General features: G+C 40.8%; 1 protein-coding gene and 1 long non-coding RNA gene across 10 annotated transcripts in view; one reads left to right on the top strand and one right to left on the bottom strand.

Moving 5' to 3' along the window:
• Window positions 1–4991, top strand: part of LOC118598655 — a 31712-nt gene extending 26721 nt beyond the window's left edge. For 2 of the 5 annotated variants that reach the window (XR_004947725.1, XR_004947728.1), the window contains 2 exons: window positions 3352–3466; window positions 4882–4991. This is a non-coding gene — a long non-coding RNA (uncharacterized LOC118598655). Of the gene's footprint in view, window positions 1–702; window positions 1252–3351; window positions 3467–4751; window positions 4854–4881 lie in introns of those variants that run through there. The other 3 variants (XR_004947724.1, XR_004947726.1, XR_004947727.1) reach the window with 2 other exon arrangements.
• obscna (obscurin, cytoskeletal calmodulin and titin-interacting RhoGEF a) overlaps window positions 1–15343 on the bottom strand; it is a 45486-nt gene that overhangs the window by 29616 nt on the left and 527 nt on the right. For all 5 annotated transcript variants that reach the window (XM_036211469.1, XM_036211470.1, XM_036211472.1 and 2 more), the window contains exons 2-22: window positions 15060–15323; window positions 14686–14952; window positions 13659–13925; window positions 13320–13589; window positions 12974–13240; window positions 12630–12896; window positions 10912–11178; window positions 8845–9111; window positions 8191–8457; window positions 7239–7505; window positions 6878–7144; window positions 6087–6353; window positions 4711–4977; window positions 3188–3457; window positions 2833–3111; window positions 2494–2751; window positions 2141–2407; window positions 1776–2042; window positions 1416–1682; window positions 931–1197; window positions 537–803 (exon numbers count right to left, since the gene is read on the bottom strand). In XM_036211469.1, coding sequence (XP_036067362.1) covers window positions 537–803; window positions 931–1197; window positions 1416–1682; window positions 1776–2042; window positions 2141–2407; window positions 2494–2751; window positions 2833–3111; window positions 3188–3457; window positions 4711–4977; window positions 6087–6353; window positions 6878–7144; window positions 7239–7505; window positions 8191–8457; window positions 8845–9111; window positions 10912–11178; window positions 12630–12896; window positions 12974–13240; window positions 13320–13589; window positions 13659–13925; window positions 14686–14952; window positions 15060–15323 — 5613 coding nt within the window. The remainder of the gene's footprint in view (window positions 1–536; window positions 804–930; window positions 1198–1415; window positions 1683–1775; window positions 2043–2140; window positions 2408–2493; window positions 2752–2832; window positions 3112–3187; window positions 3458–4710; window positions 4978–6086; window positions 6354–6877; window positions 7145–7238; window positions 7506–8190; window positions 8458–8844; window positions 9112–10911; window positions 11179–12629; window positions 12897–12973; window positions 13241–13319; window positions 13590–13658; window positions 13926–14685; window positions 14953–15059; window positions 15324–15343) is intronic.

A 15343-nucleotide genomic window follows, 5' to 3' on the forward strand; every position in this document is an offset into this window, starting at 1 on the left:
CTGTTTAAAGGCTCTTTGTTGTAGCAGCACTAGAGTCAACGTTGACCTCTTATGAACCAAGTTGTGTTTTTATAAAATTCCCAGATAGGATTTATAATTTGAGATGTTTTTAAATGCTTGTTTTATATTTAAGAATTTGTCCATAAGATGTTCAGTTTGAAATAATATATTGCGGAAGGTTCCTTTTTTTTTTCTAATTCTTGAAGTGGAACATCATAAAATATGTTTTCTAAAAAACAAACGAAAAATGCTTTTAATTGTAATCAAAACTATTTTTTTAGACATTTTTTTTCAGTGGTATTTTCGATCAAACATTTCCTGTTTTTTTGTTTTAACCAAAAGTTTGTACTACGGTGACTCCCTAAATAAAAAAAATATATATATTTTCGTGTCTAGAATAGTTATTGTTACATTCAAGTAATGATAATTATTAAGTATTTAAACAAACATGATTTCTACAATACCCTTTAGTTTTTTGTACATTAATACTTGATGGTACTTTAAGATGCGACCTCTGACCTCTCAAATGTACAAACCTTTCACAGACACAGTGGCTGCAGTCTCTGCACTTCCTGCTTGACAGATGTAGCTTCCACTGTCCTCAGCTTTGACCTCCTTGATGTGGAGCTGGAGGATGCAGCCGTCCTGCTTCACCTCGTATTTCTTGTTGGCTCTCAGTGGCGTCTTGTTCTTTTTCCACAGAACTGAAGCTCCAGGTTTGGACACTTCACAGTGCAGTGAGACTGTACCTCCCTCCTCCACTTCCAGGTTTACCAACTTCTCTTTGAAGAAGAGAGGAAGCTCTGAGGAAATACAAAAGGACTAAAGTATAGTTTTGTCTTTTCTTGTTTAAAAGATGTGTTTTTATTTTTATGCAAAAATGTGATTTCAAAATAGTTGTGTGAGCCATATTTGGTCAGCTTGTCTCACCTTCCACTGTCACTGCTGCTGTGGTAACTGCAGCTCCAGCCTGACATGAGTAGCTGCCACCATCTTCAGGTGTAGCATCTTTGATTTGGAGCTGGAGGAAGCAGCCGTTGTTCTTCATGGTGTACTTCCTGTTCTCTCTTAGCGGCAGCCTGTTCCTCTTCCATTGGACTGGAAGGCCTTCTTTAGACACCTCACAGCACAGAGAGACTGTAGCTCCCTCCTGAACAACCACATCCTTCAGGTCTTGTTTGAAAAATGGAGTGAGCTCTGAAAAAACAATAAATGAGCATGTTTATTAAAGTAAAAATAACATAAAATCATCTTTATGTTGTGTGTTGTCTAGAAAACCTACTAAATGTGTTTTTTTTAGATAAAATGTTTATTTTCAAACAACAAACAAAACTTTGTCACAAAGAGGCATCCTCTTCCATTAGAAGGAGGATTCTGATGTTTAAAACTTGATAAAAATTCTCCAGTTTCCAAACCTTTCACTGATAGATTTGCTGAAGTCTCTGCATTGTCTGCATGACAAGTGTAGCTGCCACTGTCCTCGAGAGTGAGGTTCTTCAGGTGGAGCTGGACCATGCAGCCGTCCTGCTTCATCTCACACTTCCTGCTGGCTCTCAGAGGAAGTTTGTTCTTCTTCCACTGCACTGACACTCCAGGCTTAGACAGTTCACAGCACAGGGAGATGGTACCTCCCTCCTCAGCCTCCATGTTCTGCAGGTGCCTTTTGAAATATGGAGGCAGCTCTGTAAAAAAAAGTGAGGTTATTATACGGAATTATTTTAGAATACATCAAAAGATGATCTGAGTCTTTAAAAGAGATTTTATTGCGTAAACACCTTTGACTGTGACATTTGCAGTCGTCTCCGCCCTTCCCGCCTGGCATGTGTACGTTCCACCGTCTGCAGGATCGAGCTCACTGATGTGAAGCTGGTGGAGACATCCATCTTGTTTCATTTCATACTTTCTGCTTGCTTTAAGAAGCATCTTGTTCTTCTTCCACTGCACACAGACACCAGCCTTGGACATTTCACACTTCAGTGAGGCCGTCCCTCCTTCATCGACCACCACACTTCTCAATTCTTTCTTAAAGAACGGTGGGAGCTCTGAGGAAAAAGTCACGACGAAGAGCAGTGAGATGCTTTTTTCCTTCTTCTTCTTCCAATTCGAACTTACAAACTTTCAGATCAGCAGCACGACACACCTGTAACCCTCAAAGACGCAGCGGTTTCTGCGCTCCCGGCCTGACAGGAGTACGTTCCGCTGTCCTCAAGCTTCAGCTCTTTGATGTAAAGCTGAAGGAAGCAGCCGTCCTGCCTCATCTCATGTTTCCTGCTTGATTTGAGTGCCAGTCTGTCCTTCTTCCACTGAATAGGAACACCTAGTTTGGAAAGCTCGCAGTACAAAGCTGCTGAACCTCCTTCTTCTGCCTCCACATTCTGAAGCTCCTCCTGGAAAAATGGAGGAAGTTCTGGAGGGGAAAACATGATGCAGAAATTTTGATAGCAAATCATCAGTTTGAACCGTTTTTAAATCATGAGTAAGTCCATAACTTACCTGTTACTGTGAGTTTGACACTGCTGTGTTCATCGCCTGTATCACAACTGTAAGAGCCCGCATCTTGAGGCTCGACATCATGAATGAGCAGCAGGTTGACTTTTCCTTTCTTCTGCATCTCATATTTGTCACTATTTTGAAGGGGAACTTGGTTGCGCCTCCAGGTGACCAAGGAGGTGTGGTCAGAGGTGGTGCAACACAAGCTGGCTGTTTCTCCTTCTATAACAGCAACATCTTTTGGCCTCTCCTCAAAGAAAACTAGGATTTGAAATCAGAATAATAACATTTTTTTCTCTAAAAATGCAGAAACTCAAATTACAGTTTGAGTTTCTCACCAACCTTTGGGTTTAGGATCCACTAGCAGACGTGCAGAGGTCCTCTCGTCACCGACGACAAACGCCACAATCCCAGATTCCTCGGGTGTTGTCATGCTGAGGACCAGGCGGTGCTGTCGACCGCGGCACGTCATCTGGTTCATCTCATTCTTCTGCAGAGGGCTGGATCCGAGCCACCAGACACCTTCACTCACATCTGCATGGCTCAGCTCACACACAAAAACGGCGTCCTCTCCAGCTGTCACTCTCATGTCCTGAAGCTCTTTAACAATCCGAACGCGCTCTGTGGAGAAAGCAGAACAACCGTATAATCTGCTGATAAGAATGAAAGAGATTGGTAAAGTTAAAGTGAGATCTACCTCTTACAACCAGCTTGGCGGTGGTCTTCTTTCCTCTGGTCACACAGCAGTACTCCCCAGCATCCTCCGGCTGAATGTTATCGATCTCCAGAGTGTGTATGGAGCCTTTTTTCTTTAGATTATAACGACCTCCTGCTTCCATTACGGTGTTGTCCTTCCTCCAGGTGACAGGAACGTTGGCGCTGGAGACCTCACAAGAAAGCAGAACCGGTTTTCCCTCCATCACCGCTTGGCTCTCCAGTTCTTTCTCAAAGAAAACGGACGCCGCCGCTGGAGGAAGTGAGGAAAACAGAAAATGTTACTACAAGCATGTGACCATAGTAGGGGGAAGCAACTGTTAGATCTATGGTCCAGCTTCTTGTAGACCAAAACCCAGAGAGCCACCAATGTATGTGGCCATTTAGCCAGTTATTTAAGAACATTTAGATGATAATATCTTATTAGTTGTCCTCCTCTGTGGGAGCGGTGAGCTGCAGACACATCCGCGCTCGGGAGCCATTGGAGGTTTAACCCCCCAATCCAACCCCTTAATGCAGAAAGTCAAGTGGGTAGGCATTGGTCCCGTTTTTAGAGTCTTTGGTATGACTCGGCCTGGATTTGAGCTCACAACCTTCAAGTCATAGTGCGGACACTCTACTACAAGGTCACTGAGCTGGCTAACTTCACATTTACAATGATAAAATCATAACAGTGTTATATTTTTCTATTTAAAACAATCATAATTTATTTTCCTTTTGAGAGCTGCACATACAAGTTCCTTTAAAAACAAAATAAAATCCTGCAGCGGAAGGTTTACCTAAGTTAAAAATGCAAAAAAAGTCAATTCACACAAAGTATTTTCAATTAAAATGATGCCCCGTTTTCCTTTTTTGTCTCATACTATACATGCAAATGCATTTTTTTAATCTATACATGTAATAACTAATCACTGTAGTGCAGCAGTGGATGAAACTATAAGCTTTATACTCATGATAAACATCTCTGACAGCAAATTAAATCTTTTATTCGCTCAGTTATCTGATATGATAAAAATACAAACATGACCAAAATAAATGAGCCAAAACTACAAATCCGTAATTTCTTTAAACTGTTAGTATTTGTTTTCAAAGCTCGTGTCATGCATTACTCTGTCACTTTATTGTATGACGTATCAGACCTAAAAACACCTGGAGTGCGTTGACTGATGAAAACAATTCTCGGTTTACAACTGAACTGAGTCATTAAAAAAAAGTGAATTATTACATCACTGTTGCATTTGTGCTAAATTTAATAAAGATGTTTTAATTCTTGTTTTATTAAATTGCACTAGGCTTAAGATGAACTAGATAAAAGTTTTTTCTTCATTTTTACTTGATTATCAGCAAATAAAGAAAATAAAATCTGTTTTTTTTACATTTTTTGTTGTTTTGTAATTCATATAAATCAAACTGAAAAACCATGACCCAAAAATCGTGCCAAATAATGGGGAAGTAGAATTATTGCATCCCTACTGTTTAGTACACAAAACAGGAGAATCCAAACACCTCTGACGTTGACCTCCGCCGTCGTTTTCTGGCCACCAAAGACGCAGCTGTACTCTCCAACGTCCTCCGGCTGGATGTTACGGATGGTCATCTCAGCCGTCTTCCCCTTCTGGCTCATCTGAAATCGTCCCCCATGACTCAGCTGATCTTCTCCCTTCCACCACTGCACAGGGACGCCGGCCCGGGACAGCTCACAGCGTAAGCATACGTTTCCTCCTTCAGGGGCCTCCTGGTTCTTCAGGCCCATTTTAAAGGTGAGAGGAATGGCTGCAGATGTTGGGAGGAAAATATCATCACCTTTCCTCTAAAAGGGTCTAAAAAGGGGGGCTATGTGTGTTTCTGCTGTAAATTATTGCATAACATACCATTAAAAAGAGGGGGATATTTTTTAACAACTTTTTGGATACATTAGAAGTTTTGTAAAACAAGACAGATACATCTAATTTAAAAACAGGTTGAAGATGAAGTGGTATAAATGTATAACTGTAACTATTTTATTGGGATAGAGGATACACAAGTTGTTAGGCTTTTGATCTTTGTGTTGATCATTTTTGTTATTTTATCTATTTTGATTTCTTTTTTTATGTGAACAATGATTACATGCCCTAAAGTGTAAAAATGTATGCACAAAATATAGTAAGATTGGGGGATGAAAAAGATTTTTCCACTACCTACTTCTTTTTCAAGCACTTTGTCACTTACTTTTTGTCATATTTATTTAATTGTCTTATGTCTGAAAGTAACATATCAATTAATCAATCAGTCTCTAAATGTCAATTGATCGATCCATCAAATAATCCATTATCATTACATCAGTCAAACACGCCACTAATTAAGCAATCCATCCCACCAGCCGCCCAAACAAACCAATCAATCAAATAATCCACCCATCAAACAATCCATTAAGAAAACAACTAAATGACTAATCAATCAAACAATCAATCAATCCATTAATCAAACAACTTAACAACACATCTATCAAAGAAACCACAAATCAATCAAACAATAAACAATCAATGAAAAAATCCGTTAATTAAACAACCCATCAATAAAAAAAACACAAATCACACAAACAATTCATCAATAGAACAATCTACCTATCGAACAATTAAACAATCAATGAAAAAAATCCATTAACAATTAAGCAATCCATCAATCAAACAATCCCTTACAAAATAACAAAATAATGAAGCAATTAATCAAACAATCTAATAATCAAATCAAACAATCCATAAATCCAACCTTGGCATTTTAACTATTGTGCTTATCTATCTATCTGTCTCTCCGTCCGTCCAATCAATCAATCAATCAATCAATCGATCGATCAATCAACAAAACACATAGTCCACCTATCAAATGAGTAAGGTTTCTCTTACATGTGATAGTAACATTGGCCGTGGTCTTGGTGTCTCCATAGACACAACTGTAGAGTCCACTGTCCTCCAGTTGTGCATTTTTGATGATCAGCTCCATGAGGCTGTTTCGGTTTTTGATCTGGTACTTGAAGTCGTTGGCGAGCAGCTCCTTTCCTTTCCTCCACTCCACGGCGAGGCCGGGTTTGGAGAGCTCACAGCTCAGGATCACACTGCTCTCCTCCTCCACCTGCTGGTTCCTCAGCTTTGTTTTGAAAGTCACTGGTGGGGCTACAAGAAAAAAAAAATCTGTCACATGCTGAGAAAAATATTTTCATTTATTCAAAGGTTTTACGTTTGTTAGTTTAAATCATATTATTATTCTAAATGAGAGTTCATAGAAATGTTGATTGTTTTTGATATTTTCTTTACTTGTTTTGTCATGTTTTTTTTTTTTTTAGTTGATAGAATTGTTAGACACTATATTGTTGTTTTCATGAAGTGGGAACACCCCAACGACTCTGACTTCATTTCCCTGCATGCAGTTGTGGGAAGAACTCCTGATGTGTGTTTTATGTGTATAAAAATACTGTGTAACTGATTGGGATTTTTGAATCAGTGTGTAGATCTAATGTAACCATCGTCTGTTCGCTTCTTGCTGCAAGTACAACGCTATAAGATACGTTTTTCTGAATGTTTTTGTATGTCTGGAAAACTGAGTACAAACTAACAGAACAGTCAGTTTTCAGAAAAAGTTTCCTGACACCACTTAAATTTTAAAAAGTTTCCACAAAAGAATCTTGTGTTTCCTCAACCTTTAACTGTGAGCTCAGCAGATGACTGGCTGTCTTCAGTCTTGCAGATGTATTTCCCGGCGTCGCTCTCCTCAATGTTGTTGATGATCAACTTGGCTACGCATCCCTCCTGTTTCATCTCGTACTTGTAACCAGGTTTCAGGATGACTCTGCCTTTTCTCCATTCCACCCGAGCTCCAGGTTTGGAGAGCTCACAGCAGAGAACCCCGCTGTCTCCTTCCTTCACCTCCACGTCTCCGAGCTCTCGTCTAAACGTAACAGGAAGGGCTGAAACAACAACGTACTGCATTAATGTAGCCGGAAATCCCTCCGATTCCAATTGAGAGACAGAGATGACTCTAAAGAAGGCGGTGAAACAAACCTCTGACTTTGATGTCGGCAGAAGTCCCAACTGCTCCTGCAAAGCAGCTGTACTCCCCAGCATCAGCCAGAGTTACATTTCTAATCAGCATCTCGGCCACCCGACCCTCCAGTTTCATTTGATATTTTTCTCCTTCCTTCAGCAGTTGAGCATCTCTCCTCCACTCCACTTCCACTCCTGGTTTAGAAAGCTCACAGTGCAACGTCAAAGAACTTTCCTCCACGGCCTCCTGGTTCTTCAGCTTCTGTTTGAAGCTCACTGGAATTGCTGAGCCACAAAAAACAAAACAACTAAAACAGTTGAATTACCTACGATAATGCTAGTGTGAGTGCTTTTTGCTGAAGGTAGTTGCTGAAGATCCTGAAGCTTTTTGCTGAAAATGGTGACACAATTTACATTGACTGCTGAAGGGATTTGCTGAAAATGTTAAAGCTATTTAACATTTGCCAAAAGACTGGAAATTTTGTTAAATACCTACGAAAGAGTGCTATAGTTGACCTAAATTTCTGAAAAACTTATAGTAAAATTGCTTAATACATGCCAATTTTGCAAAAAATATTTACTGTGGCTAATGAGAATGAGATAAACTCCAAAATAGCCTAAAAATTCCAATTTTCAAAATAATTACTATAAAATAAAAAAAACATAGCCCATGAATAGATTTAAAGGTTTGTTGCTCATCTACTTAACATTTTGAAATTTTAAGACTGTCTCATTACTTTGGGGCATATTTTACTTAATATTTTAAAAACTATAACATTTTTGAATACCAAAACAGCAACAGTAATTTACTGAACGTTTTGATATCAAGATTGCTGAAATAGCTGAAAGTGTGATTGAGTTTTCACGTGCTAAAAAGGAAAGGAGGAGGAGAATCAGTACTTTTAAGCATCCACACAGTTACAAATTTGTTGATTTGGTTTAAATGTATTGCACGTCGTAAGTGTCTTACCGGTTATGGTGACGGTTGCAGTGGTTCTTACGTCGTCACACTCGCAGCTGTACATGCCGCCGTCTTCAGGCAGACTTTTCCTGATGAGCAGCTCCTGCATGCAGCCGCTCTGTTTCATCTGGTATTTCTCTCCGACGGTCAGCACTTTGTCGCCTTTCTTCCACTGCACTGGCAGCCCCGTTTTGGAGAGCTCACAGCAAAGGGTCACTCCATTTCCTTCCTGCACCTGAAGGTTCCTCAGCTCTTGAAGGAATTTGACCGGCCGTTCTGAGAAGAGAACATTTTTCTTTATTTATCCAAGCAAGACAGATTGAGAACTATATTCTTATTTTCAACTGTGGCCTGGTGAAAGGTGAGACATTTTGAGAAAGAGGAAGAAAAGGGTCGATGGGCGGTGGAGCTTGCAATGTTGGCCCACCAGCAGTTGGCTGCCTGGTAGACGTACCGCTGAGGCGGGTGGTGATCACGATGATAATAAAGTCTATTCTACTATTCTCTTGTAGCTACAGGACCAATGACTTTAAATGAGGTGAAAATAGAAAACACAAAATAAGTAGCAACATTGTAAGTGCTGACATCAAAAAGCTGTATTCTTTTAAAATCGAAATAAGTAGACTTTACTTGAGTGTGATCAAAAAAACGTCAAAAACTGACCATTTACTTCAATCCTCGCAGTTGTTCTCTCTTCTCCACAGATGCAGGTATATTCTCCCGTGTCCTCCACGGCGAGGTCGGTGATTTTCATCTCGATTTGCAGGTCCTTCTTCCTGATCTGGTACTTGTCTCCGTTCTTCAGCGGTTCTCCTTCTCGCCTCCACTCCACTGATGGAGCGTGCTTGTTAAGCTCACAGCGCAGAACTACGCTGTTACCCTCTGTCGCCGCTTGGTTCGCTAATGCCGTCTTAAATTTTGGTGGTAAAGCTGCCAAGAACCCAGCAGAAGGATTTAAGAGGAACTTCAAGCAAAAGGACATCAGTTTGCACACAAACTTGTAATGCCAATGTGTGGATTACTGATTCATACCAGATTATATGTATTGTACTGAAGTTATTCTGTTTCACACCAAAACATGGGTCTCATTCTGGGACAAACTATTTCACATGTAATTGGATTTACATGAAGAGAAAAACTTCAACCATATTTCCCAAACTATAAGGCGCACTTAAAAGAAAGCAGTCAACCTCTGACAGGAAGATTGCAGGTACCAACATTGCTCCTGGTGGTTATAGGTTGGCACCAGTGTTTGGCAGCAGAGTCACCATGAGTATGTTTTGCGAAGAAAGTAAAGCCGAAGTACAGACCATTTACCATTTAAATGTTTTATTTAAAAAAAAAAGAAATAACAGTACCTTTTAATCTGGAGCGCCTTATATTTGGAACATCAACACCTTCTTATTCCCAAGTCGTCACATACGGATGCATGATTAAGGACCATCTGTGTCATTTTTTGATGTTTTGAGTGTCGCCAACTCGTCATTTTTTGAAGTACTGGCTGTAACAATTAAATCAGGGGTCCGGCTGTTTGTTGGACGCGGTACCGGAGATTGACCAAACCTCGGACCGCGTCCAGTACAGCATCCGGAACCGGTACTGATCCGCATCCGGTACCGAGTTAAGGTTAGGGTTAGGGTTGTGGTTTGTGCCCGGCCGGAATGACAAAACACCAAGTCAGAATCTGAATTCTTCCTGGAGGGCTATTTGTGTTTGAATTTGTTTTTAGGGACTTTTGAGTGTGTATTCCTCTGCCCAAAGAGTAAGAAACACATTTCTTGTCGTTGGTGTGGTCTGAAGTTCACATTTAAATGTAAGTAATGACTTTTTTTTTTAGCACGACTTTTTAAAGTTATAGAACCAATGTTGCTATGTATTTTCTGAGTGCTAGCAGCTATGCGCTAACGTAAATGACCAGCGACTATTGATAATGTCATCGAGTGATAATTATGAATTTAAAGACTATTTTTCCACAACACACCATTTTAAGAACTAAATGTAGAGGTAGAGAGATGATGTTAGGATATGGGAAGAATTCTGATTTGGTACAAGTCTTTCATATTTCAAAATAGTTTTGAAAAAGTTGTGCAAGATTTGCATTGCTTGGACATTTGCTCCAAGCCTTTTTCAACTGTAAGTGGCGGACATACGCTTGTATCAGGTAGTGACAATCAAGTGTGAACATGTGGTAAATGTGCGTCATGTTGCCGATGTAAACGTAGGATCACAGGTATTGTTAATGTATTTGTTCAAAACAGTTCTAGAATTACTGTGAAGGGAGTAACAAAGTCTGACCGACTGACAGACTTATCTTTGACTCTTTTGTTTCGCTTAATGCATCTTAAAGTTCAGTGCACCCTATAGTGGGGAAAGTACAGTACTTTGTACTATTGCTACAGTTAAGGGATACTAGGAGAAGCTTCAGCTTCTTCATGGAATTACTATAATGACGATGTACAGCACAAACAAGTACTGTAACATCAAGACATGACAACAAACCAGATGGGATGTATGAAACAAGGAACTGGTCATTAGATCTGTACAGTTCTAAGTAATGGAGGTCACACAGTTCAAACATCTGGGTCTGTTGGTTTTCATTTTCAGCTGACCTCTCTGGCGTCTGCGTGCAGGTGATGCTGCAGAATACGTGTTACACAGATTTCGAGAGAACAGGATTTATGAACTGATAAATCATAGAAAAGTGAACAGAAGTTGAGGAGACTTTTTCACCTTGGACGATGAGCTCAGCTGTCGACAGGCTGTCTTTGGTCTTGCAGGTGTATTTGCCGCCATCACTTTCCTCCACGTTGTTAATGAGCAGCTGAGTGACACGGCCCTCCTGTTTCATGTCATATTTCTCTCCAGATTTCAGGATGATTTTACCTTTTCTCCACTGTACTGGAGCTCCAGGTTTGGAGAGTTCACAGGAGAAAGTCCCACTGTCTCCTTCTATTACCACCATGCTCTGGATCGCCCGTTCAAAGATGACAGGAAGTCCTATTGAGATTGTCATCAGAAGAAAAAAATGAATATTTTTTTAAGGCATCTGTAAAGACCTAATATTTTGGTGATTTTAACGTGTTATTGTAGCATTTTTCTAATGATGGAGGACATATATAAAGAAATTTAAAATAAAAAATGAATTTCTGATAATTTTTTTATTCAAATTGTGTTGGATCAGGAGCAGATAAAATGCTTAAAAAAATGCTCTGACGAATGAAATGGGCGAGCCAAAATCTACAATTCTGAAGCATCAGCTTGCAGACAAATAGATCCATTAACGTCTTCATTTTCCTCATCTGAGCCGCCATCTGGATCAAAACTGGACAGCTGGATAGCTCTGATATTGCTCGCCTTTTTTTTTTTTTTTTGCTACACTAATGTTAGCTTGGGCTTGTGAGGTGCTATAAGCTAGCGGGAGAGAACGTAAACAAAGGACTGATTGGAAACTTGCCAACCTAGCTTCCACTCTAACTCTCTCGCCCTCAATCCAGAGGTGGTATTCAGCTGAAACTAAGCCCATATCCAAATTCTACACTACACAGTCCTGCACTATGTACTTTTTTAGTAGTTAGGGACTAAAGTGAAAATTTGGACGTAGCCACTATTTTTCCATATCTCTCTGTTTTAAAGGCTAAATGTAGGGGTAAGGAGAAGCCATAGAGCACATGTGTCTAAGTCAATGCCCGGGGGCCGGATCCGGCCCTCCTTTAAGCTTTTTTTGTTTTTTTTAAAGCTTTTTAGGGTGTTTTGCAGTATAGCTAATATTTACATGCTAGCTGTTTTTGGCTAGTTTAGGCTTTTTTCAGTTTTTTAGGCTGTTTTGGAGTTTAGCTATTCTATTTTTAGCTGTCTTGGCTAACCTAAGTTGTTTTTTTTTTGTTTTTTTTTTTTGTGTTTTAGGTTAATTTGGCATTTAGCTAACATTTTAGCTGTCTGTCAGTTTCAGTGTTTTTTAGCTGTCAGTTTCAGTGATTTCAGCTATCATCTTCAGCGTTTATAGCTATCAATCTCAGCATCTTCAGCTATCAGCACTAGCATCTTGAGCGGACAAATTCAGCTTACAGCATTCATACTAGCATTATCGCAGGTAATGCTGTATATCTAGTTCATAATTATGTTAAAAGGTTTCAGTTTTAAAATTTAAAAAGTTAATTTTTAATGTGTTTAATAAATATTTATCCTGTTTGGCCCCCAACTTAAGGAGTGTTTCAGAATTTGATGGAGTTTGTCATGCCTGCTGTAGAGGAAGAATTCGGTTTATGTCTTAAAAAACGATACACACGATTTGATTTTTTTCTAAAAACGACACAATCATGATTTAATAAACCCACTTGGAACAATTTCACTATTGAAAAAATATGGCTGGAGTAGAACTTTAATCTTCTCAAATATTGTCATGCTAGACAACAAAAACATATCTGCACCTCTTCAGCCTTCAAACTTACGTTTTACCCGAATTTCCGCTGTGGTCTTCTCATCTCCCACAATGCAGCTGTACCTTCCTGCATCTTCTGGCTGCACATTTAAAATAGTCATCAGAGCTTTCTTTCCTTCAAGGTTCATCTCATACTTTCCCTCCTTCGTCAGCGCCACTCCATCCTTTAGCCACTGAACAGGAACTCCTGCCTTTGACAGTTCACACACTAACGTGACACTTTTCCCTTCTTCTGCCTCTTGACTTTTAAGAGGCACCATGAATGAGGCAGGAACCGCTAGAAAGACAACCACACAGCCGTGTTTTAGTGAAGAGCTCACCTCGTGGTCAACGCTTACCCAACAGCAAACGTACCAACGACTTTAACAGTAGCTTTTGTTTTCTGGTCTCTGCACACACAGCTGTAGATGCCACTGTCCTCTGGTACAGCATCAATGATCGTCAGCTCCAGGAGGCCTTCTCTTTGCTTTATCTGGTACTTCTCTTCATTCTCCAGCGGCTCTCCTCCCAGCCTCCACTCCACTGGAGCACCAGGTTTGGAGATCTCACAGTGCAGTGTGATGTTGTGTCCCTCCTCCACTTGAAGGTTCTTCAGCTTTTGATTGAATGTAATAGGAAGGACTGAACACAAAGAGAAAGTGAGATTATGAGCAGAACAGGAAGAATATCAGAAAGATGAAAGATCAGAAAAGGACATTACCATTAACTGTTAGTGTAGCAGAAGTCTCAGCATCCCCACAAGTGCACGTGTAGATATCACTGTCCTCAAGCGTTACATTGAAGATCTTCAGCTCAAAAAGCATATCTCTCTGCTTCATGTGGTACTTTTCTCCATTCCTGATCACTTCATTCCCTCTTTTCCTCCACTCTACACTGTGTCCAGGCTTCGAAAGCTCACAGCGTAACGTTGCAGTGCTTCCCTCCTCAATCGTCACATTCCTCAACTTTTGCTTGAAGGTTACCGGTAGAGCTATGGAGCAATTTACAACCACAGATCAAGTTGAAAGTTCTGGCTAACATCTGGCTCGGCATCACCTACCAGTGATCTTAACAGTCGCCGATGTCATCTGATCAGCACAAACACAGCTGTAGAGTCCGCTGTCCTCTGGCACGGGCTTCCATATCAGGAGCTCCAGGGTTGTCTCTCTCCTCCTTATCTGGTACTTCACACCGTTCCTCAAGAGTTCCTGCTCCTTTCTCCATTCCAATGGTACTCCAGGTTTGGAAATTTCACAACGCAGGATAACACTACTGCCTTCCTCAGCCTGCAGGCTCTTTAGATGTTTGGTGAATGTGATTGGAATCGCTGGAAAATCAAAGATAGGATTTTTGAACTGTTCATGTTTGATGTAAATACTGATAGGATTACTCAATCCATCCATCTTCTTCCGCTCATATGGGACCGGGTCGCTGGGGCAGCAGTGTAAGCAACCATGCCCAGACTTCCCTCTCCCCAGCCACTTCCTCCAACTCCTCTGGGGGGACCCCGAGGCATTCCCAGGCCAGTCTAGAGACAATGTCTCTCCAGCGTCTCCTAGGTCTTCCCTGGGGTCTCCACCCAGTGGGACATGCCCAGAACACCTCTCCAGGGAGACGTCCAGGAGGTATCCAGACCAAATGCCAAGCCACCTCAACTGGCTCCTCTGGATGTGGAAGAGAAGTGGCTCTACTCCGAGCTCTCTCTCAATGACCAAACTTCTCCTATCTCTAGGGGAGCGCCCAGCCACCCTCTGGAGAAATTTTATTTTAGCGACTTGTTGTTGGGATCTCATTCAGTCAATCACGACTCAGGAATACTCCACCCATCGAGAGAGGACAAACTAAACTGATTGAATTACTGAAAAACAGAATTCTCCTGACTACCAACAATGCAAACATGTCCTCTGTAGAGGACCTGCCTTAACCTGAACATCTCCCATCCACTGCATAACTGACTTATTTCAGTATCTACAGAAAACATTACATTTTAAACAAATTTGACTAGACATTTTTTTATCTGGTAATCTGCAAGCATTCGTCCAAAAACAATGGTTATGATAAAGCTGAAAAATGTATTTCAAACATACCTTGTACCTTCAGGCTTGCTGTTGTGTGGTGGTCTCTGCACTGACATATGTACTCTCCTGAATCTTCCAGCCTCAGGGCTTTGATTGTCAGAGAAATAACAGTTTTCCTCTGTTTCATGACAAACCTGTCTGTAGGTCTGATCATCTCAAAACCTTTCCTCCATTGGAACTGGACTCCAGGCAAAGAGTATTCACAGGTTAAAGTAATAGTTTCTCCTTCTTTGGCTTCCACTGCAGATAGAGACTGGGTAAACTCTGCAGGAATGGCTAAAAAAAACAAAAACAACAAAGAGGGGATGTTTTCTGCTGGTATATCTAAAGTTTAACTCATAAACCTGGTCAGCAGGATATTGACAAAACAGATTATTTTATACCTTTGACTCTGACAACTGCTGTAGTTGTGACAGATCCAGCGCTGCACTCGTACACCCCAGCATCTGTGCTGCAGACTTCCCGAATAGTCAGCCGAGCCTCACAGCCAGAGCGACTGGCAAAGTATCTGGAGGAGCTCCACATCAGGCATCCATCTTTGTACCACAGGATGTGACACGGCTTAGAGGTCACACAGGACAAAATCAAGCCCCCTCCTTCAACGGCCTCACAGTCCTCCAGAGCTTTGGTAATCGTGGGACGTCTTTCTAAAAGCATAAAAAGATAA

This window comes from Oryzias melastigma, linkage group LG4, assembly GCF_002922805.2.
Source record: "Oryzias melastigma strain HK-1 linkage group LG4, ASM292280v2, whole genome shotgun sequence".
Taxonomy (NCBI): Eukaryota; Metazoa; Chordata; class Actinopteri; order Beloniformes; family Adrianichthyidae; genus Oryzias; species Oryzias melastigma.